Below are 23,083 nucleotides of genomic sequence, written 5' to 3'. Positions count from 1 at the left end.
GCGAGTAGCACATTAAATGATACTAAATGGCACAATCCTTACTGCCGTTGCCATTATCTTGGGATTGAGGTGCTTTATTCTGAAGGCCAAATTTCCCAGTTTCCGGCCGTCCGCTTACTGTGCCTGACTTGATGCTACTATGAACCGCACGGGAGTGCTGAACACAAAGTACAGTCAAACAATGCATCTCACAATGCGCCGCACAAAGAGCCGCTTTCCACGAGGTGGAGCTGTTTGTGTTTCCAAACCGAACAAGAGTTTAAACCCGAGGCTCTAAACCCGAGTCCTGCTCCAACCACCTGAGGGTTTACCCGTTTGGATGAATACAATGAAGATGAAGAAAATCCGCAATAGGTCTTTTACATTTTTTTTTTTTTTACATCAGACTGTGACCGGGATGTTTTAGTGGGATCAAGGTTTTACTCAAAAAAAAAAAATAAATAAAAAAAATCAGACAGAAGGATGAAAACTAAAACATAACATAGTGTTTGAGGTGTGCAACCAAAGTATTGCTGTGGAATAAAAGACATCATTTGATAGTTGCATGCTACTTTACTTAAGTAATTAAATTTTAAGCTACTTTAACTTTTGACATTTGTATTTTACATACAAATATTATATAAATTATTATTAAAAAATAAACTTATGAAATGCAATGCATTGACAAAGATTAAACTAGTGGTTTTGGACCGTTTTGACTCAAAAGTGACTATGGAGTAAAAAGCACAACTTTGGCCTGTAATCGAGAAGTGCAAAGTTGCATTGAATTAAAATACTCAAGTAAAGTACAAGTACCTCAGATTTGAACTTAAATACATTAAATTCAACCACTTACATTAACCAGAAGACGTGTCAGTGCACTTGGCAACTACATGCTGTGCTGGATAAAAGTTGGCCAATTAAACGTGCAGAGAGAGAACCTGAGATGTTGATACATATAAGAACAGGACACTATATTGTATTACAAAATATTTATTCCAAAAATCTTGGCACATCACAAACATCAAGCAAGGTTTTGATGTAACATACAAAATTCAAAATGAGTTATACTGCTGAAGAGTTTTGAAGCACAGAGAGACCAGCTTTATATGGGTCACGGAAAAAACAAAACAAACTAGAAATGGAAATTTCAACACGACCATTTTCACTATTTTATCATCTGAAACTTGTTTTTCTGTAAACAGAGTGTGGAATCTGATAAGAATATATACCGAGTGTAAGGATGTGAGATATGAGGCCACAGCTTCATCTCAACTGCTGAACAAGCTTTTCTAGGAGTATGAAGTAATCTAGACGTTTCACAAGATTGGATTTATGGACATACACAAAAAAAAAAAATCCGCAAGCGCTCACAAAAAAGTTAGATGGCCGGGTCACTGTATGGGATGTGGTGTCTCGTTTTAAACATGTTGGAAGCTGCACCACAAACTATCAGATATCAAAGCACCAGTGGAAGAAATCCTTCACTTTTCCCGCTGAGAACATTTTAAAGTTGTAATTAAGCTAAACTTATATTACATATTTTAATCCTTTCTTTTTCTGAATTCACTCAAGTTCGCTTTCTATTTTTCTCTCACCCCCAACCCCCTCGTAAAACACACACGCACGCGCCCACACACACCCACACACGCGCCCACGCCCACACACGCGCCCACGCCCATGCCCACACACCCCCACACACCCACACACCCACACACACCCACACACACACACACACACACACACACACACACACACACACCTCGCTCTCCCTGTCTCTCGGTTCACACCATCACAGAGAAGGAGGTATTTTCGCTTTCTGTAGAGCTGAAGGATCTGGTGGTTTTCCTGAGCCTCCTCTCCCTCCACCCCTCCATCCCCAGCAAGCCTCTCTGTCCCAGCAGCCCCTTACACATTCTGACCAGCTCCCTCCTGAACTTCACCCCCACGAAGCCATACAGCAGAGGGTTCAAGGCGCAGTGCGACAGTCCCAAGCTTTCAGTGATCAGAGTCCCAATGTCCATCACATGGCCAAACTGGCAACCTCCAGCCACCACGCCCAGCTTGTTCAGACTATCTACCAGCTGGAAGCAGCTGTACGGCGCCCAGCAGACGACAAACACAGAAACTAAGGAGACAATGAGGCTGAGAGACTTGCGCTTCTGGCGACGAGTAGCGTTGCAAAGGGACCTGAAGATGCGGATGTAGCAGTAGAGCATGATCAGTAAGGGGAGCCCAAAACCCAGAAGCACACTGACCAGCTGCAGCCCCACCTGCCACTGGGTGGAGTTCTCAGTGAACCACAACTGGCACAGGAACGCCTTCTGATGGCCCACAGTGTACACCTCCTCTACCTGTTTGAAGGCCATGTCCACTCCACTCAGGCCCAGGCAGCACACCCAGATGATGGCGCACACAATTTGGGCTTGGCAGGTGTTGCGCTTCCAGCCAGAGCTGACAGCATGGACGATGGCCAGGTAGCGGTCAAAGCTGATGCAGGCCAGGAAAAGGATGCCGCTGTAGCGGTTCAAGGAGAAGAGGGCACCGGAGATCTTGCACGCAGCCAAGCCGAACACCCACTGGTGAGCCCACTGCACTGCAAACAGGGGCAGGGTGAAGGCCAGCAGGAGGTCAGAAATGGCCAGGTGAAGGAGGAAGGTGTCTGTCAGAGAGAAGGCGCAGGCTCCACTTCTCTGAGAGTTTCTGTAGCGTCGGATCACACAAAGCACCAGCACGTTGCCCACAAAAGCCAGGACGAACACCAGAGTGTATACAACAGGGGAGTACCTCTGTGCAAACCCGTAGCTGTCCTCCTGTAAGCATGGGACGGCCTGCGACCTGCTTTCGTCAGGGGAATAGGTGTAATTGTAGTCATAGTCCTGTTGACAAGAGATGAAAAGACTTAACTCAATTTTTTGAAACAGATGGATTATAAAAGTGTGCTTCTCAGCATTTCACAAACTGTATAATGCAGAAACCCATCATTGTATATTTTCTTTTAATTTACTTGAGCCTCAGTGATGGCAGTTTTTGACACAAAGGTCATAATAAGATTCTAAAAATGTCAAAATAAAATATTTTCTCAATAAGGAACTTTAAAGATAGCTAATGTTTGTGGAAGATACTGTACAACATTTGACTAACCCATCTAAAAATATCTGTTGTAAGAATATGTTCTCTACGAATATGTTCTCTCTCTGCTCATGTTATAGAATCTAAGGTGCAAACAGAGACTCAGTTCGTCCCCTGATGACCGATGATGCACAGATTTGAAAATGATCCACTCACCCAGTAATCTTCTGTGGTTGGATGAATATGATCCATTATTGTGGTATACAAGGAGGCAGCAGAACACCTGAAACCCTCCAACAGTCAAGAGAGCAAACAATCACAACAGGGTATTCAAATGAGAGAGGATCAGAAAGAAGAAGTCGTAATTTCAGGAACTGTGTCCTCACACATATAAGACAGATGCAAACATAGCTGTGATAGGAATAGAAAAGTGCCTAAGGGAAATTGTGACTGATGTACTCGATATGGAAAAATATTCTATTTTGTACTTAGTCTATACTGCAGATCCAATTTATGTTCTTTTTATGTACACAATTCTTACTAGTAAACACAGTTTCAGGGTAATTTAACCCAAAGGACGTAGAAACTGGTTTTACAAAACAAACCTTCACAAATGGAGAAGTGAAAGTGCTTAGTTGACAGGAATCTCTATTGTGTTCTTTTTATTCTGCTTGCTTTGAGGTATTAAGCATTACAGAATGTTTCTAACAACTTGGTAAAGACTTAGTATTCTGTGATTGTCACGAATTTTACAAATCCATGAAAATGTCAAAAGGATACATTTTGGAAGAAAAAAAATGTACTGAAAGCTAGTTTCTGATTTCGATTTTCGTGATTTTTAACTCCAGCACCTTTGCAAAGCAAATGAGTTACTTACCCCTCTGATGTCTTGTTAAGAAGACAGGATGCAAACAAAGGGGCTGATGGAGGACATCCTGGATACTATATATGTTTAGATACAATCAAAAAGAACACAACCGGAAATCAAGTAATTTGATCATCTAAGTGGTGAAGAATAACAGACTCTTAGAGAAAAACATGAACATGCTCATTAGAGATGCTTTGGACAAACTGATAACAAAATGGTATCTGCAAGAATGCACTACGCACTAAAAAGAAATACATTTAAATCTCTGTCATGCTCTGTAAAGCAACAAGTTAGCAAAAACTATCATGTGATAGCATTCTGACACCTTCCTGCTAGATGCCTGATGTGAGCAAACACCTCCACTGAAACTACTGGTATTGTCTGTCCACATTACAACTACATTTTCCATGAAATAAAGTTTAGGTGAAGTTTTTTTTAACACATGCAGACTCAGCTCAGGACCACTCAAATGCTGATTGAGAGAGAAAATGTGGCGATGTGTCACAGAGCCCTTTGTTTTTTTTGCATAACTTCCACAAACTAGACCAGAGACAGACAGGATGGACAGAATGAGTAAAGTCCCCTTTCAGGACTTACTTTATGATTTCTTTTCAGAAACATGTGAGGAACTGAACACTCTTGCGGTTGCTTCTGTCTCGACTAAGGGTCTTCTGGTAAATTAAATTATTGTGCAACATCACTGGTGTTTTGCTTCCTTCTGTTGATTTGTTTGTGTGATAAACAGAGTAATACACACCACAGAAGTATAATGTTAAAGTTCGTTATATTTACACTATGTAATCTGGTGAGCACATGGAGGAGTGTAAGTGGACTGGATTTTTTTTTCTGTATTTCTAAAAATAGTATTACTAATTAAGTACCAAGATGATCAAGATACATATTAAACAGTGTAAAAGAAAAAGCATACATTTTCTTGTATCTCACATTTAGGAAAGAACCATGATACAATCAAGTAATGATTGTGCATGTCATATTCTATTATCACGGTCTCTTCACACATCATTGAGCCCACTTACATTGTATATAACACAAAAAAAACAAGCCATACAACAAGTGTTTGAATATTGCGTACAGGGTTAATATGTGTGGACATTGGTTTTACTTCCTCATTGTTTGGAGTCTCACAGACTGCAGTGTTTCATGAGAAAAACGTTTGTGAAAAAGTATTGAAACTCCTCCCTTTTCCACAAACTGGGATTGCAAATTGAAAGGTAACAAAATATAGAGCTACCATAAAGCGTTGTTGCTACACCATATAAAGAAAAAAGGTCATTATGTTATACGGAATATGCATTTTGTTTGAAAAAAAGTTTACCGACAAAAATGTATGCTATCCCACATGCTGACATAAATTATGTTTGGGGTCAGTTATTATGAATAAACTGTTTCTAAAACTCCAATATCAGTAATCCAAACGTATTTGGGGTTTGGGATGGCAGCGCTGTGTAAAAAGTACTGTCAGCACCAATCACAGATATAGAGCATAAGAAAATCCATTGTATCTGACCAGGTTTTACAGCAGTGCTACTTGTGAATTAAGTTGTCAGATTAAAATGATCTTTATAAGATATTCTTATGAAAGTAGGAAAAATCATGAAGTATCAAGGTGATAAAACAATTTAAAGAATGTTTTTTAAGCTGTGAAATAGGACCATGTGTCTCCAGTGTTTAGCAGCAACACATGTTTCTAAATGTTTAGAAGAATGTATACAGTTGTTTGAGTGTACTAATGACCAGCATCGGTATACTACTATAGCATAGTGGTTCTTTTCATTCAATTCTGTAATGTATCACTGGGACTTCGTTGATCTTGGGCAGGCCAATATGGAAATGAGTAAACTTTTAATGTTTTAATCATACTATATGCTCATTGTTTTTGCATTACATCTTGTTTGTGTTTCATACTATTTGAAGTTTGTTAAATTTTAATTAATTCATTTAATTGTGTGTATCTGTTTATTTTGATTTCATTATTTGTGTTAGATATTGATTTGTTGGATTTGTTTTGTGTACATTTGCAACTGTATTATTTAAATATTTTGACAACCTGAATCTTGAAAACGTAACATATGTTGTATTGTCTCTGGTTACTTTGCATTTTGTTTTGAGTCAACTCAAGTTATGTTGTGGGATTTGTATTGAATCACTTTAATGTTGTTATTGTTTTACATTAACTCAATTGAGACTGTTATAGTTATTACTGGGTCAACAGCTAAAGGGGATCCAAAGTGGATCCTTAGGACAACAGATTAAAATGAATAGTTGTATTTTAACTAGTTAAGGAGCCTTTTGTGTTGTTAACCAGTGTTCTCTGCAGAGCCATGTGTACATCTGGACATACTATACAAATTCAATGTGTACCAATGTCAAAAGATGTATCGTCGTACAAGAGTACAAAGCCCATTTCAACTCTGCTTGAGGGTCCCAGCTCATTTTCTACTATTATTTTCCCATTACTAGAATTGGACCCACAGTGTGTGTACACACCACGCCTGCCATAAAGGTAAAACCTGGTTTATAAGTTGCTGAAATACAAATATGCACTATATGCCCACTTTGTTCTTCAATTACTGAGTGCTGATAAAAACCACGTCATGTACAGTGCACCCTTTTGAAAGGTGATATGCCCCAGAACTAAACACCTGGGTTTTGTCTTTACAACATGACTGCACATGCCCAAATGGCCATTGTTTGCCATGTCATATCAGCACTGAAACTGGGCTCTGGGGCAAGAGTGATGTCAGACTGGGTATAAGAGTTGAGCCTTTGCCCTCCTGTTTATGGATTAAGCCCCGGACCGTCTACACCGCAAGACCACCGTTTCAGGGGCCATACATGAACCTCAGGAGGAGAGACCAGGTGAGATATGGAGCAATGTTTCCTCCAAACCGAGAGTGTCCAATCCTTCTTCATGGAAAAGTCTTTTGGTTTTCATTCAAATTAACTGCACTGAACTGATTTTGCTTATTTAATGCCGCCCTCTTTGGTACTATTAATGAAATAAGCTTAAATTGTCTCTGGTTGGAATGAAAACCTGCAGAAGCTTTGACGGCACAGGACTGGGCAGGGTATTTGTTTGGGGGAAACATTGCTGCAAATAGGGCTAGAAAATGTTACCAGATATGAAGTGAACTGGTATCTTTAATTTTTAATAGTTCCGTGACTTAGTATATCTGTTTTTAGATTTCAATATTCCTTCGCTTCGACTCACAGCAATGGCGTTCCAGTCAAATGTGATCAGCTCGCAGCCTCAGGTCTCCGTCACACAGGACACTGTGACGTCCGGATCATCAGATTGGAGTTCAAATGTGTGCGACTGCTGTGAAGACTGTGGCAAATTCAAGTGTTAATGTAAGTGTTAATACGTGTGTGTGGAAGCAAGCAGAAACAAACTAACACGTGCCGACGGTGGCTAAGTGGAGAGCTTCAATCCTTCAATCAGAGGATCGGCGGTTCGATCCCCGGCTCCGACTAGTCGCATGTCGATGTGTCCATGAGCAAGACACTTAACCCTAAATTGCTCCCGTAGCTGTGCCTACGGTGTGATAGAACTGAATTGTAAGTTGCTTTGGATAAAAGCGTCTGCTAAATGTATATTCATTCAGTATACAGAATTTCAATAAAAAAAACTCTTGGGATTACGATGTTGTGACTGAAAGGGAAAGCATGGGTAGCATCCATGTTCCTCTTTCTGATTTAGTGTGTATCCAAGATGCCCAGGGTGCAGTGCAAGCAGCTCTCAGAAGAGGCAAGGTGAACAACATTCACTTGAACAGGTGAGGCTGTCAAGGCAAAATAATGATATTCATTTTAACTTCAAATCTAGTAACATAGTTGGCAACAACTGGCAAGTATTTTTCTTAACAGTGTGAAAGATTGTAACAGTTTGTGTGTGAGATTATAAGAGGGTGACTATCACTGTTATTTTCAGGGGATGTTTCTGGGACAACAGATGTTTAAGACTAAAAATACCTTCTTTAAAGTGTATGTAAATGTACGTATAAATGTAGGACACATAATGGGAGGATGTTTATAACATAAAATGTACGAGGATTATTGACTAATGCTGCTGTTACTCATACAACGATTGACAAAACGTCGTAATAATTTAGTTGTCTGTCGTCTATTACTTTAAAAAGTATTCTTCAGGCCAAATTATTTTTGACATTTAGCCAACAATGTCCAGTATCAGATCTGTTCTATAACAAAGTAGAAGAAATGTCAGGAGGTGCACGAGGAACACAACCACAGAGGAAAAAGGGATATGAAAACATCTTAAAAGGGGAACCCAGTTGTCCTTGTACAAAGTTCGGATTTCTCGGCAATACAACAATGCCTCAGGTGGGCATTATTGGGTTCTGTGACAAGAGACTATTACAGGAACCTGGTGAAACCTTTAACCCACTTTTTAAATGTACTTTCTCGCTCTTTATACTCATTGCTATGCCACGTAACTTTCAATAATGGCCGCTCGATATACTACGTCACTTGCTCTGCACGACACTCGCTGTAATACGTCAAGTGCGCTGCCCAAATGCAAAAAAAATCCATGTAAAAGAAAGAAAAAACATTCCCATTCAACGTAATATCCGTGGTTTGCAGAAACATTCAATGCCAAAATTATTTCCTGGTGATCGGACTGTGGGCTGAAGCTGCTGGGTAGGATTGAGCCAAACATTCTGAGGTCTGAGGTGTGCCGTGTATGGAGAAAGCTGCTTTCAAACTGTGTATCACAACAGAGGCTTTGGTGCTGTATAGCTTGTCAAACTTGAAAAACCTGCTAATAGTCTACTGCGACTTTATAGTTCTCAATCTTCCATGTGCGCAGATCAGTCGCGACTGTTTGGCATGGACTGTCTAGGATCTTGTGGACTATCATAGGCTCCTTCGTGTTGAAAGGTCGGTCTTCGCAAACAGATGAGGCAAACACTTTTCCAACCATCTCCTCAATCAGCTAGGGCTAAAAAAGGATGTCACAGACCCTCTGTTTGCACCATTCTATGTGACCTGCTTGCAGTGAGGTAGGGATGATGATTTTCTCCCCCTTGAATATGGTCTGTGAAAGTTCATCTTAATGGTTCCAGTATTCTGCTTGGCTCTGAGGGCACGGTCTTCCCTCCTCAGGAGACCCTTCCTCGATTGTCTTCCTCAGTAGCATTTCCCTTTCAGTCTCTGCTCTGGTGTATGTTGGCAAATAGGGAAATTCAATGACGTTAACGAGCACTTCTTTTGTCAGCAGTTTTCTTTTTGTAAATTTCCATCGGAAGCCCGTGGGAAATGATCTCTGAAAGAAATCTAGGGTCAGTAGCAAATACTGACCCTTCAAGATCCCCAGTCTTTGGAAAATCTTATAGACTTTGACTAAAAACTCAGTGACTTATGACACATTGTCTTTAGATATGAAAGGGTGTCAGTCTTTTCAATGTCCTCTAGTGTATGGTAGGCATTAGTGTCACTGAGAGCTAAGCTGCTATATACTGTATGTACCCGTGTCCATGCCTTCTCTGAGGCTGTTGCTCTGGCTTATTTGACTTTACTGTCTGTTAGTAATTTAGATGCATAGCCGATGAGGATGCCCCAGTGCATTAGGTCCGAGTCCTTCGTTCAGAGGATTTTGAAGGATGTATGAGTGTAAAACAACCATAATCCTATGCACACCATGCATTTCCTGTCAACCAATTTTTAAACAGGGGAAACATGCTGGTAAACTTTTCAGTCATTTCATCTTAGCAGTCCACCAAAATCTGTTTCTGAACAAATGTTAGACAAGAAATTGAAATCCAGTTGTTGAATCTTCACTCATATTAGAATCTATATCAGTGAAGTCAAGGCTTCATTTAAAAGTGTTTCAACTTTCGTTGCGCAACGAAAAGCTAGTTCAGAGATAAACTCGTTCAGCGACAGAGTGTTGAGCGAGCTATTAATAGCAGAGAGCGACAACAGGGGTAAAGCAATCATATTTTCACATCTAGCTCTGTGAATAAAGACATTATTTTGACCAAACCAGAGTTGATTCTTGTTGGAAGTGGAAAGACTAGGCCAACCAAGACAGATGTAATGAGTTTTCATTATAAAGTTTTAATGAAGTGTGTTTAACATTCGCCGAGGTAAAATTGCGGTGTTTTTTTTAAATGGAATCTGGCAGCTTTAAGGAGAGCATATTAATTGTATGTTTTCTAAGTTCATAAATCATAACAATTGCCTACATGTTTTGAATCTGTGTACATTGTTCTGAGAAAGACAAAATCAATACTCCTACTAGAAATTGAAACGTACTGAATTATTCTAAATAGTCAAATATGAACACGCAAATCCTGAAGCATCCTTGACTTTGAGAAACTCCCTCTTGTTTTGAACAATATGGGTATATTACTCCAGACAATGCTCAAAGAACATATTTAACATACCAGTGACACACCGGTTGGCTGTATTGCAAGAAGACACACCCACTGAGATTGCACCGAAAATCTCTATCTGCATATGGACCAATCACAATCAAGCATTGTTAAGCATCCTAAAAGGACATTTGTTATCTCATAGTTCTAATATTGCTGGTAAACAAGTCTTACCAATGTGAATTTTACAACATGTACAGTATGAATGGTGATTTAAATCTAAGGATTGCGGTAGCAGCTCTGTATTAAGATTGGTCTGCTTAGAAAGAAACGTGGTTTGAAAGTGCAAGTGACCGAACATGACGAGTGATATAAATTCTGCTCTCTTTCCTCAGATTCCTGCACCTGTTCAGTTGATTAACAAGAGGCCTTCACAGACATTTGCCACATCATACTCAAACCAACCAACAAAGGAACTGATTCAGAAGGACTAAGTAATTCAGAAGGACTATCTCTCTGATCTGAAACAAGACAACATGGCAAGTGTAACTTATCAGCTGTTGTCAGTGACAGTCGTCCTTGGCGCTGTTCAACTCATCAGCGGTTACAGCTTCAAGAACTGCATTGAAGACCCATACTCAAATCAACAAAGTTTCAACTGCATCCGTCGCAAGGAAAAGAACATGCCTGCTATTATCAAGGACCTGCCGCCATCTGCCATCAATCTCACCATCTCCATTAATCCTATTTGGCACATTCCCAACAGGAGCTTTGTTCGTCTACCAAACCTTCAAGACCTCAGAATAGATCAAAATCACTTGAGGCGCATCGATGAATTTGCTTTTCAAGACTTGCATCAACTTAAATCTCTCAATTTGTCCTGTAACAACATATCGGAGCTCAACCCTTCTGTGTTTAAGGACCTACGCAGCCTCACCTTTCTCTCACTGACAAACAACTCTTTGAAGCGGCTCCCCGAGGGGATTTTCTCCCCTCTTCTCAATCTGACCACTTTAATCATGAGACAAAACTTTCTGTCAAGTTTTTTAGGGATTGCCGAGTCTGTGTCACATCTAAGAAATCTGAGCGTACTAGATCTTTGCTTTAACAACTTGACCTCTCTCAGCCATTCAAATGTTTCACTACCAAAATCCCTCACTACATTATACATATGTAGAAATAATCTGCTTAAATTAGGGTGTAAGGATTCGTTTCTCGGGTTCATCCACCTGCTGGATTTGTCATACAATCCCAGGCTCCAATCGATTGCTTTTCAAGGACTCGATCTGAAGCATATAAACTATCTGCGTTTGCGTTCAACAAGTGTGAAGGTAGTGGAGCTCTTAAACATCAGCAATGTCAATGCAGGTCACGTGGATTTCTCTGGCACAGGTCTAAACAATGACACCCTGCTCATGGAGCTATGCAGATTGTTAAGTATAAAAGTGAAAAGGATTACAAATTTAGGCCTGGGTGTTAATGGGATTGAGAATCTAACAAATTACACACTGCACTATTGTCCTAACATCACAGGGACTTTGGATCTATCCCGCAACAACCTGAAAAGCACAGGTTGTCTGGAGTTCCTCAATAAACAGGAATATATAAAGAGTATCAATGTAGAGCATAACCATCTCACCTCCCTCCAATCCTGTAAAACACAAAACACAGTACTTTTGAATAATCTGGAGGAGCTGAGCTATCGGTACAACCGCATCCTCTCAGTCGGTGCTTGTGCTTTCAATTATGCACCAAACGTCACGACGCTGAAGCTTAACATAAACACGATTGCTTATCTTGATATTAATGCTCTCAAAGGGCTAACAAGGCTTGAGACACTACGTTTGGACAATAACCTTTTAACGGATTTGTTCAGTTCCACCTTTAACGATAATCACAACCTAAAAATCCTTAACCTACGCAACAATCGCATAGCTGTCATTTTTAATGGGACCTTTCGCAGTCTGAGCAATCTGACTACACTGGACCTCGGAGGTAATAAGATCACTTATTTTCAGCCATCTGGCCTTGATGGACTAAAAAGTCTGTCCAAATTCTATCTAGATGGAAACAACCTGAAACAGATCGACAGTTCCCTTCATCGTGTATTTCAAGACACACTAACAGTGCTGGATTTACAAAGTAATCAGATTCGCTTCCTCAATGACGAGATCATTTCACCCTTCATAAACCTCAGCAGACTCAGTGATCTGAAGCTGGATGGTCAGCGGCCGTTTGGCCTCACTGTTTTACCTGGCACTTTTCTCCGTGGCCTCCACTCACTGAAATCTCTGTACCTCACCAACAATAACATCTATCATCTCGCACCTGATGCCTTCGATGATCTGATAGGCTTACACTTCATCACATTGGATAACTGCTGTGTTGGGGTGACAAACCTACAACCAGGAATCTTTAAAAATCTGAGAAATCTGACCAAATTGATTGTAGAAAATATGGGCATTCAGAACTTCTCAAAGGAGGTTTTTGGGAATCTCACAAAGTTACACACACTGCAGCTCAACCGTAATGTTATGCAGAGCATTCCTGTTGATGCACTACAAAGTTTACCAAACCTCCACTACCTTGACATACGTAATACTCCTTTAAGCTGCACCTGCGAGAACAACATACTGCAAAACTGGACAGTAAAAAACCCACATGTCCAGGTGGTCTATCTCTACAATCTGCAGTGCCCAAACGATGCAAAACTCAAATTCTACAATTTTGACACCAAAGTTTGTTACATAGATCTCGAAGAGTACCTATTCTTAAGCACAGCAGTTGTGATCTTTCTGTTCACAGTAACTCCTTTACTTTATGTCAAACTCTACTGGAAAATGAAGTACGGCTACTATGTGTTCCGTTCCTGGTTTAGTGAGCAGTGGCGCATACTTAGTGAAAAGGACGAGAATTGCAAATATGATGCATTCATTTCCTACAATTCCTCCGATGAACAATGGGTCATGGAGCAGTTAATGCCCAACCTGGAGGGAAATGGATCGTCTTTTAAACTGTGCCTACATCACAGGGACTTTGAGCTGGGCCGTGACATTGTGGACAACATCGTCTCTGCTGTGTATAGCAGCCGGAAGACTATTTGTGTGGTGAGCAGGAACTTCCTAAGAAGTGAGTGGTGCTCTCTGGAAATCCAACTGGCCAGCTACCGACTCTTTGATGAGCACCGGGACGTTCTCCTGCTCGTGTTTCTGGAGGAAATCTCTCAGAGGCAGGTGTCGTCCTATCACCGCATGAGGAAAGTCATGTTAAAAAAGACGTATCTGCAGTGGCCTGGCTCAGACTGCACTAACCCCACACAGGCCCAAGAGCTGTTCTGGAATCAGCTACGTCGGGCAATGAGAAGCGGGAGCAGACTAGAGACAGAAGAAGAAACCGGAAACTTTGAGACTCACACATCGGATGAAAACGGTTACTTGCTACCTTAAAAAGATTTGGCAATTTCATTTGTGATTGTCAAGATAAAACTGTCGGTACGTTAAATGAATAATCGCATGTTCTGCTGCTGGGAGAGGGTCATTTAATGTGGTGTAATTGTGATGAACTGTGAGACCAATAATAATTTATACAAGCATGAATCAGAAATGTTCTTTAAAAATCTTATGCTCAGTTTGATTTTTCACGTCTTTCATATTATTGCACAAATTGTACAAATGTGTTTAATTGCATTTAAATGTGGCCCACATACACAACACAATATCAAATAGCTTCACAATAGAACATTCTTGGTTAAAATTATTGGTCTGTAAAGACATTCCCATTATAACGCTTGTGTTAAAGAAGAATAGAAGAATGTGTACAGTTGTGTATATTAAAAAATATTCCAATGATGCAAACAATACATACTCATGGGTTTCTATATCTCCGCTGCACTTAGGACAAAAGAAAAAGAGGTAACTCTTGAGATTCCAGCTATTATTGTTACATTTAATATTGTGTTTTTAGTCAAATATGAGCACACAACATATCATTTCGCTGACTGTGAACAAAAAAAAAAAATCTTGCTGTATGAATTAAGACAGCATTGTATTTTTTAATTAATTAATGTTCACAAGCATGTTTCTATGCAGCGCTTCACAACACATTAGTACAGTCTCATAGGAGGGAAGGACCAGTGTTCAGGGCTCGGGAAAGAAGAAAGGAGGGCTGCCGGGTCTCTATCGAGGGCGTGAGATGGTGGGTAATGGGTCATGTCAGTGTGGTGGGACCTGAGGGGCGGGTGAGTTGAGGGATGACTGAACTGGCTCAAAGGTTGCAAGCTCTGCAGAGGATGGTGAATTTGAGCAGAGAAGGAGGGAGCAAAAGAGTATCTGTCAGTTTCAAATGGGTCTTTCTCATGGGGGAAGTGCATAGGCTCTGCTGAACGTCTCTCTGGCAGCTGTGTTTGAGAAGGAAAGAAAGGCGGGATGTTGCTGCTGCTGTATTGAGACCTACTGCTCCTCTCTGGAACTGCTCTGGTGTGGTTCAAAAAGCTGTTTTCAAAGGGATCAAACATAACGGCCTTGTTGTTCTTTGGCTTGTTGAAGCCGTCTTCCCAGTGCTGAGATACTGAGGCCTTTTCTTCCCAGCAGGAGGTGGGAGAGAACAAATGATCACTGGTTGTACATCCAGAGGGATCAAACTCCATGCAGAACTGAGCAGTGAAAGGACTGAGGATATCATCCAACAGGCTGACAGAGGTTTCCACCGGGCTTGTGAACCAAGCAGCAGTCTTTACATGAAAACCAGAAAACATTTTATATCCAGAGTTATGAAATAAATTATCTGTGGATTACTAATGGAAGGGTAACAGCTGGACCATAAACTAAGATCTTACCTGCTCCAGGTTTTGGCGTGGCTGTGGCCTGGACTTCTGGTTAAAAGGTCTACTTCCCATCATTTTGAAAGATGTGGTTTTCTGGCTGTCATAACACGGCTGACTCGCAGTGTCAGCTTGAAATGCTATTGCAACAAAACAAAAAAAAAAGGAGACAGCTGAAAAACTGTAGAGCATGCAGAACATGTAATACACTCCTGCTATTGTGAATGATTGACAGTGATACATTTATGTTATTGGGTTTGTAAAGCTCCAACAAAGGCAAAGAAGAAGAAGAAGAAGAAGAAGACTGAAAGCTAGTGAACACAGATGGAAACGATGAACTGTTTAAAATCTGCTTTGCAAATGTTTTACACAGAAAAAAATGCATTTGTCAGGCCTTAAAGATACACTCAATGTGAATAACACTGAATGTAAACATAACTTATTTTAAGGTAATAAACAGTGTTATCAATATTGAGGTAAAGTTGTTATTAATACCAATACTAAAGAAGTCAAAAACACAGTAAAAAGTTTACATTTTTAACATCAATAATGTTGGTAAAATGTGTTATTACTATGAGAACTTAATTACCATATCTCAATTATGATAAAACATACAGTGATATTGAGTTATCACTTTAAAACAACCCTAATGTTTAACAAATCACTGTTTTTTTATGTTTATAATGAGAATCAGAGTTGTCTAGTCAGTGCCTACCTGGAGGCAACAGCTCATCCATCATAGTCGGCTCCTGATCCTGGACTTTCCTTGTTGGATCGACACCATAGCTGAGGCCTCGCTGCACCTCAAGGAGGTTCGCCTGAAGCCGGGGTCCGTGCCTCTCCCGTAGAGCTTTCAACAGCACCTCCCTGCTCTCTGCCACCAGGTTTCTTCTCCTCAGAAGTGGGAACTGCAGACAGTCACACAAACCTGCTGCCACTGCACTAACGGACTTAGAAGTGCAGCGAGCGTCTCGTCTCCGGCGCTGGATGTCAAAGCTGTCGACAGTGTCTGAGCTGGAGAGCTGAACTGGGCTTGGGCTGAGACCATGAGCTGGTGTTTGGTGGACCGGAGACTCCTGGTTCTTTGGGGTGTGCTCCACAGTAGAATTCATGTGTCCCTTTGCCTTCCTGTTTAATGTCTTCACACTTTCTTTGACAACAGTGGGAGTCAGCTGGGACTCTTTGCTCTTTTCAGACATGAGAGGGTTTGTCTTCTTGCTCTTGATTATCACTACATCCAATGAGCTGTGTTTAGATGAGGAGACGCTTTTAAAACTTTCAGATGCAACATCGAGCTTCTTCTGCGGCCTCTGCCCCGGTGTAAGATCTGATCCCTGACTGATTTTCTCCTCTTTCTTCCGGCAATCATCATGGGCTGTTTTTTCTTTAAATGGCAGAACCTCATCAGTATCAGCACCCAATAAATCATGAGCGACGAACGGAGAAGGAACGTGAGATGTTGAAGATGGATGTGAAGTAGAATTGTTCTTTTCTTGTCCTTGCCGTCCACTTTTCCCCAGTTTCCTCTGCTCACCTAACAAGCGCTCTATGTCGATAGACTTCACCTCGTGGTTGAACAGGCCATGGTGTCCTATCAGGCGACTGTCCGTGATTATACTCGGCTCTTGTGCCGCAGGAATGACGTTTGGAAACGGTGCATTTCTCCCTGAAGCACAATGACAGCTACTATGACAGCAGTTCTGGAAATACGCCATGTCTTCACTCCTTTGGCGACGACAGTGATGATGGTGATGTGCTTTGGACTTGGAGGCTTCTTTTCCGCCAGCTCTCATCTGACTCCTCTCCTTGCGGCTTCTCAGTCGTTTCATTCTGTCATTTGTTGAAAACATTTAGGATCTTTTCTTTGTCGGATACAGCCCTGCCACACCCGTGGCTCATGCTGCACCGGATTCTGAAATGTTTAAGCCTGTAAGAAATAGAGAACAAAACAGCTGGGCAACTTTTTCATCGACAGTGGTTGAATAAAAATGTTGAGCCTTGTGTGGACCATGACATTTGGATGCTGAGGGAATTACCCACAAATCATTGCAATGTGACGTTAAACACGGGGTAACCAGTGGACGCATAGAAACTAAAAAAAAAAGGTAAACAAAGAGGACGGCTCACATGTGTTCAGCCTGGAGTATTACATTTACACAGAAACATTAAGGGTTAAAGATGGAACAAAAATAAACTTGAAATAAGAGGATATTTATACATTTATTCATCAAATATTTAATTTCGTCATTGAAGCTGTTTTGACAAAAACGAGTAAATAGATTTGATGAAATTACTTCTCATCTTGTGAGGAAAGAGCCTGGAAGATGATCAAATCAGGGAGTACAAAGTATAAAATAAATACCCACAGTTGTACATCATATTTTTTGTCATTTTCCTGGTAACGTGACATGTTGCAGCAAAGTGCCGTCCCATTCCTATTTACACCATTTCAAGCCCTCACAGTCTCTCACACTCAACCACTTACCAGGTGACGTCAGTAAGCCCTTGAGGGTTCAGGGTTTGAGGCTTTAGGGAGGACATTGGGATTGGGCCTTGGTCTAGGTCTGGGCTGATCTGTCCCCTCTCCACTGAGCACATAAGTAATTGACTTCCCATGATGGACAGAGCTGATATCAGAGTGGCTCCACGAAATATTCAAATTGGCTCCCAAAAGTCTTTCATGGATGGAAACTTTAAATAAATAACCAGGGGAACTGTCTTTAAGTTGCAATGGATGTAAATAGTGAAAGCCACTAATTCCAACACATATATTACATGTGTACCGTATCAAATTAAATATTCATACTGTCACAAAAAAAAAAAAAAAAGATATCCACTAAATAAATATTGCACATTTTGACTAAAGGCCAACAAAACATTTGCATCTTGTCTATTCTTCTCACTTAGTCAGATATCAAGAACAAGTCAGTTAATGTAGCCTAGCTGTTAGCTTTACTAGCTCGTTATGTGGTTAGTGAACAGGTGATAATAACGTCAATCACCAGGTGCTCTTTTAAGTGCAGCACAGGTGTATGACTTAAGCTGATAAGAAACACAGCACTAACCTTAACTTTAAGTACATGTCATGCGAGACAAACAGTACATCTGTCAAGAAACATTTTTTTACACAAACCTAAAATCGTTAATTAACAGCGCTACTTACCGAGACTCGTTCTTTTCCACTTGTAAATCTGTCGTTGCTCAGCAACATGTCGTAGTAGATGCGTTTCTTTGCGCAGCAGCAACTCCCGCGAACACTAACGAGCTGGGCGAGTCCACGTTCATAGACGAGTAGGTAAAACCGTCTCATCTTTTATATTCTCCTTCACTTGAACAATGTTTGATTTGTCATTTCTTTATAAGGTATGTTCTGTAATCCGACGTTAAGCATATATTACTAATTAAGTATCGCACAATTCTAAAATACACGTAAACATACATGTTATTGCCCATGGACAACAATGGTATTGCCAACTATAGTGAAAATGTACTTCCTGAAACTGAATTGGGAGATGACGATTTTTTGATTTCATGGTAACCTATGTTCATTAATATCTCTAAATGTAGCCGCTATACACAGCTCGTTCTTTCCCCTTTCACATAATTTAACGTTAATAACAATCTGCGTTCCTTGTGTGTCCGGTATCTCTGTTAAACTAGCTATACATCTATCTTGTGTTTCAGCATGTAGGCTAGCTACTGAGGCTAATTCTACCAACCTCCTTACATTTAGCTAGCAGTTACAGCTATATCTGTGGATTACGGTTTGTTTCCCTTGTAAAACAGTGCCAACAACCCTCCGTGATTGCTTTCCCAACACAGATAGAGCCAAGTCATGAGTGCTGAAGACCCGAACCCAGCCGCCACACCCACTCCCTGTGTAGACACCCAGGGAGATGGACGATGGATGTCTCTGGTGTGTGAAACAATATTTCTCTTGGGTTTTCTGTTACTCTGGGTTTTACATAGCTACAGAATAACAGCCAGGTTTTCCCAGTCTGCATTGTCTTTAATGTTCATTGTTGACAGTTGACAAAAAAGGTTTTTATAGTTTTTCTTTAGATTGGCATGGGGATATTAGATCCACTGATGAAATCTACTTTCTTGTATTCAAGCTAATGTTTCCAATTTCAATATCTAAATCACAACATGTACAAGAGGCGATTTTGTGTCTGAATTTCTCATGTAGTTGATTTCTAAGTCTGTATATTTGTCTTTTCCTTTTTCCCTTTTGTAGCACAACCGCTTCGTGTCTGACAGCAAAGACAAAGAACCCGATGTCCTGTTTGTTGGGGACTCTCTTGTTCAGCTCATGCACCAGTTTGGGGTAAAGCATAAATCACACACTTGACTGTGTCTGGTTCTGTATACAGAGTTTTGATAGTGTGTCTTGTTCTCATCATCTATCATCTATGCACGCTTTCAAATAGTGTGAATTTTGGTTTTCAACACGTGGACGCTTTGTTGTGGTTTGTCTATAGATATGGCGGCAGCTGTTCTCCCCCCTCCATGCCCTCAATTTTGGGGTGGGCGGTGATGCAACACAACATGTGCTGTGGAGACTGAGCAACGGCGAGCTGGATAACATCAGCCCAAAGGTGCATATCACTGCCAAATATAGAGAACACGATTGTGCTTGATTACTCCCACAGTAGACTCATTGTGCTTAATATTTATGATAAAAATCCAGATTCCAAGTGTACTGACCCTAAACTATTCATGACATGTGCTCAGTCATGCATTCCCTTCTCCTTTGTGTTAAAGGTTGTGGTGCTGTGGGTAGGAACTAACAATCATGGTCAGACTGCTGAACAGATCTGTGAAGGCATCATGGCTATTGTCCAAGTCATCAAGAACAAGCTCCCACATGCCCGGACACTTGCACTTGTAGGTCTTTTTTTTCTGATTCATTCCTTAAAGGAAGTGTTTATCTACTCACCTGTGTGGGCGTTAAAAATGACAAATGAAGTTCATACAACCATCAGACTGCACAGTGATGCCATCCCTTTTAGTTCCATCTCAGCTTTGTGGGATTAGGTAAACAATAGACTATTGGGCTGTTTGTTAACATTTAAAAAGCTGAAATGGAGCTACATGTCAACATGCTGTGTCTATACAAACAATAACACCCATACATCTGTGTTCCAGGGTGTATTGCCCAGAGGTAAATCGCCAAATCCTCTGCGGGAGCGAAATGCCAAGGTGAACGAGCTGGTCCAGGAGGCTGTATTGTCACTCCCCCACGCCTCTTTCCTCAACGTGGACCCAGGCTTCGTCCACTCCAATGGTAGCATCTCCCATCATGACATGTACGATTACCTTCACCTGACCCCTCAGGGCTACCAGGCTGTGTGCGAACCCCTGCACGCCCATCTCAAGTCCATGCTGGACAAGCCTGCAGAGAACTGAGCAACAAGGGCACAAAAATTCACACTACCACAGTGGTCCTCATCCCTGTTCCCAGAGAACATCACAATCGGCTTATTAACACTTGTATGATGGATCAAATCAGTTACTTGGGGCTAAGAGCTGCACAAATTATTAGTGTAAGTCCTCTTCATGGCCAGGGTTGATGACCACTGTTACTGATAATGGGACCATAAAGGTTATTTTTGTGTTTATGATGCAGTCAAAAAATTAAATGTGCTATGGTATAGAGAGACAAAGTCTTACCTCAATTCCCCTTTATCCTCTGTTCCACTAGCTTTTGGTTTTCAACGTGTTTTTCCATTTGAAGGGTTATTTCAGTCCTCTGCTGATGAAGGGAGGGGAACTCCCTGTCTGTCATCCATGTGGGTCAGAGCCAGACAGTGAAATGACACTGGATGTCAGCTATACAGTGTCTGTAGGTCAAAACTTAAGTTGCTGCACTTGATTAAAAACGTTATTTATAACTGTGCCCCAGATCTCGTCCTTTTGCCTACAGCCCTCAAGAGACTATAAAAGCCCAATTTACCTCAGAATACAGACAGAGATCTGCCTTTTCAGGAGGAAAAAAAAACTTTTACGACAAAATGCATTGTCTGCCTGAGGCTACTGGAACAGGAATGAGTTGGAAAAGGTTGTGAGACTTTGGCTCTTTAGGTGCTAGGATATGTCTGGTTAAAAAAAAAATGAGATACAAGAACTGCCCTTACCAGAACATTGCTGTAATTCATCATTTTGGTTTCACTAAGTTACATTTATTTGGCAATGGCTTTATTTACTCTTGTGATGTCTGGTGTCTTTTGTATATGTTAATTTGAATGACCAAATGTTTTTTTTTGATTGACCATTACTGTTTACTTGCCTTTTATCATGTCACATGTCTCATTATTGTCCTTGTACCTTTTTTGCTCCATGTATTGTAACAGCAACAGATTTTGACGCGAGAGGCTGCGTTGCAAACATAAATGTATTTGAGTAGCTTGTGAAGTTGTATAGATATATCTAAAGTTGCTTGTGCTTCAAGTTTAATCTCATCTGCAACGTAATGGCCAATCAGACCATTTCCAAAGGCTTTACTTCACACTAAAATGCTTCTGAGCCTCCTATAGAAGGATTGTGCTACAGAACTTGAATTATGCTTCAGGATGGCTGATTGTGTAAGAGATGGAAGAATGCATTAAATATGAAAACGTGTTTTAGTGTCCCTTTGATTGATTGATCAGATATGCATGCTGATATTAAGTAAGATAAATTGATGCATTGTCACTCATGCGGTGCTACATTTTTTATGCCTCAAAACTGAACAAGGAGGTTCATCATGAGGACACCTACACAGATTAGGTCCACAAGAGATTTATTGCTTTTGGTTGACTGCTTTCGTTTCGGTCCCAGACATGCTTGTGAGCGGAGAGCTGCATTTCTGTCACTTTAGGAGGGTGAACAAGTCTCGCTTTGCCCATAACTGGCATCCAACAGTCTTTACACATAATACAATACCTTATACTTACAATTCTGGCAGTTGTCTAGATTATAGCAAGCATGACGGTAAATGTGATAACTGACAACTTTGACATCATTTTGATTGATTGTGGGCCAATCCTGTATAGCAGGAAATACTTTGGACAGGACTTTATATTTCACAATACAGCAACCAAGTTAGAGCTTAAATTCAATATTGACACCTCAGTGTCCTCGTGTTGAGTGTAACAGATACATACTGGAGGCAGAAATTTGATCTCGGCTGTGTCTCAATGTGAGAAAACATTGACACACCTAGCTACTCAAAGTAAGATCACATAACAAGAGAATGTAAGAAAACTTCCCCTTGAGACTCAAAACATGGCACATCTGGCATCCAAATGTCCTTTTAGTGAAAGTCAGTAACATGTGGGTACTTTAATTTCTCATGTCACTGAGCAATTACTCACCACCACAATCAGTTTTTTTGGCAAAGGTACACGTTTCCTCTTATTCACAGTCACCCACTGTGAAAGGTGCGGGTTGGGCAGGCTTCATGCTTCATATACCTGGCAGTTGATGAATGTGCCACGGCTGTAATTTCAGACATCAACACCATCCTTTATAAAGAGCCACAACAACAACCATTTCATTCCCTCACTGGGGCTGAAGGTAGCGCACATGCAAGATTTCTATACCTGGACTGGCTTAACTACAACATGGGCTCAAGGAGGTTTTTGCTGTTGGTTCTTGTACTGCTTGTATTTACTGATCACAGCCAAGGTATTGTATACTTTATCAGAATGAGACAATGTACAGGGTTAGAAAAGTATAAAATAACATCTTGTGCGTTTTATTTTGTGACTTGTTTTCCTCATTTCTTAAAGGTGTTCCCGAGACACATGCAGAATCATTGGTTGTCAGCAACTTCACCGATGGTTTGTGAGATTAATGTTTAAAACACATTTTCAACAAGAGTGGCTTATTATTTTTCTAGTTTTTGCATTTGCATTACTTAATTAAATGAAATTATTATCCTTAATCTTTTTTTTTAAATCAAGTTTGATATCAATTGTGTTGTAGTCTTTGCTGTTGGAGATCCAC

At 40.7% G+C, this 23,083-nt stretch overlaps 3 protein-coding genes across 6 annotated transcripts; 2 read left to right on the top strand and 1 right to left on the bottom strand.

Annotated features, from left to right (window-relative positions):
- Positions 1-1,684: 1,684 nt before the first annotated feature.
- cxcr3.2 (chemokine (C-X-C motif) receptor 3, tandem duplicate 2) lies at positions 1,685-18,368 on the bottom strand. Its single transcript, XM_031853541.1, has 6 exons — positions 18,258-18,368; positions 15,810-17,021; positions 15,110-15,234; positions 3,929-3,993; positions 3,268-3,334; positions 1,685-2,858 (listed from the first exon to the last, which is right to left on the bottom strand). Exons 2-6 carry the CDS (start codon positions 16,942-16,944, stop codon positions 1,764-1,766), a joined length of 2,487 nt encoding a protein of 828 aa, XP_031709401.1. The 5' UTR covers positions 16,945-17,021; positions 18,258-18,368; the 3' UTR covers positions 1,685-1,763.
- Positions 7,630-14,677, top strand: tlr21 (toll-like receptor 21). 3 transcript variants are annotated; one of them, XM_031853539.1, is made up of 3 exons: positions 7,649-7,716; positions 8,769-8,961; positions 10,671-14,677. In XM_031853539.1, exon 3 carries the CDS (start codon positions 10,812-10,814, stop codon positions 13,719-13,721), a length of 2,910 nt encoding a protein of 969 aa, XP_031709399.1. In that variant the 5' UTR covers positions 7,649-7,716; positions 8,769-8,961; positions 10,671-10,811; the 3' UTR covers positions 13,722-14,677. The 3 variants fall into 3 exon arrangements, with proteins under 3 accessions (XP_031709398.1, XP_031709399.1, XP_031709400.1); XM_031853538.1 differs by lacking the exon at positions 8,769-8,961 and having other exon boundaries at positions 7,630-7,716; XM_031853540.1 differs by having other exon boundaries at positions 7,663-8,839.
- Positions 18,187-21,715, top strand: pafah1b3 (platelet-activating factor acetylhydrolase, isoform Ib, gamma subunit). Of its 2 annotated transcripts, none has more exons than XM_031853556.1 (6): positions 18,187-18,385; positions 18,917-19,010; positions 19,332-19,421; positions 19,576-19,692; positions 19,859-19,981; positions 20,243-21,715. In XM_031853556.1, the coding sequence occupies exons 2-6, from the start codon at positions 18,930-18,932 to the stop codon at positions 20,501-20,503; spliced, it is 672 nt and encodes a 223-aa protein (XP_031709416.1). In that variant the 5' UTR covers positions 18,187-18,385; positions 18,917-18,929; the 3' UTR covers positions 20,504-21,715. The 2 variants fall into 2 exon arrangements, with proteins under 2 accessions (XP_031709416.1, XP_031709415.1); XM_031853555.1 differs by lacking the exon at positions 18,187-18,385 and adding an exon at positions 18,581-18,628.
- Positions 21,716-23,083: the final 1,368 nt, after the last annotated feature.

The sequence above is a fragment of the Anarrhichthys ocellatus genome, unplaced genomic scaffold (assembly GCF_004355925.1).
Source record: "Anarrhichthys ocellatus isolate YVR2014 unplaced genomic scaffold, GSC_Weel_1.0 scaffold13, whole genome shotgun sequence".
Classification (NCBI taxonomy): domain Eukaryota; kingdom Metazoa; phylum Chordata; class Actinopteri; order Perciformes; family Anarhichadidae; genus Anarrhichthys; species Anarrhichthys ocellatus.
This window is presented reverse-complemented; position numbering and strand designations above follow the sequence as displayed.